The 470-nt window shown below is 62.1% G+C and overlaps 1 protein-coding gene across 1 annotated transcript in view; it reads right to left on the reverse strand.

The window, feature by feature from the left end:
* Nucleotides 1-470, reverse strand: part of GLUL (glutamate-ammonia ligase) — a 4,931-nt gene extending 4,461 nt beyond the window's left edge. Inside the window, exon 1 of the mRNA XM_009576310.1 lies at nt 305-470. Coding sequence (XP_009574605.1) covers nt 305-470 — 166 coding nt within the window. The remainder of the gene's footprint in view (nt 1-304) is intronic.

The following is a 470-nucleotide window of genomic DNA, read 5'->3' on the forward strand; positions in this document are numbered from 1 at the left end:
GCGCATCAGGCGCGCCCGCGACCCCCTTCCAACAGCCCCCAGCCCCTGCCAACAGCCCCCTCCGCAGCGGGGGCAGCGCCAGGGACAGGCTCCCCACCCCAGGCATCTCACTGAAACTCCACATTGGGAGACCTGGGAACATTCCCCTGGGGTATCTGGGGAAAGAGGTAACAGGAAGGGGGTGAGGAGCAACGTCTTCCCCAAATACCATCCTTCTGCCCTGAAAAGAGAGAAATGGGCATCCTTTCTCCGACTGTTTTCTCCACCCGGCCAGGGGATGCGGATCCTGCACCTGCCCTCTCACCTTCGAGGCTCTTGGGCTCGTGGTCCAGCGTGCGGGTTTTGCAGCGGAGGTGCTCCCCTGTCCCATCGATCCAGATGTACATGGCTTGGACCTTCTCCCCCTGCGGCAGCTTCATGTACATGTGCTTGATGGCTTTGCTCAGGTGGGAGCTCGCCGAGGTGGCCAT

The sequence above is a fragment of the Fulmarus glacialis genome, unplaced genomic scaffold (genome assembly GCF_000690835.1).
Source record: "Fulmarus glacialis isolate BGI_N327 unplaced genomic scaffold, ASM69083v1 scaffold31434, whole genome shotgun sequence".
NCBI lineage: Eukaryota > Metazoa > Chordata > Aves > Procellariiformes > Procellariidae > Fulmarus > Fulmarus glacialis.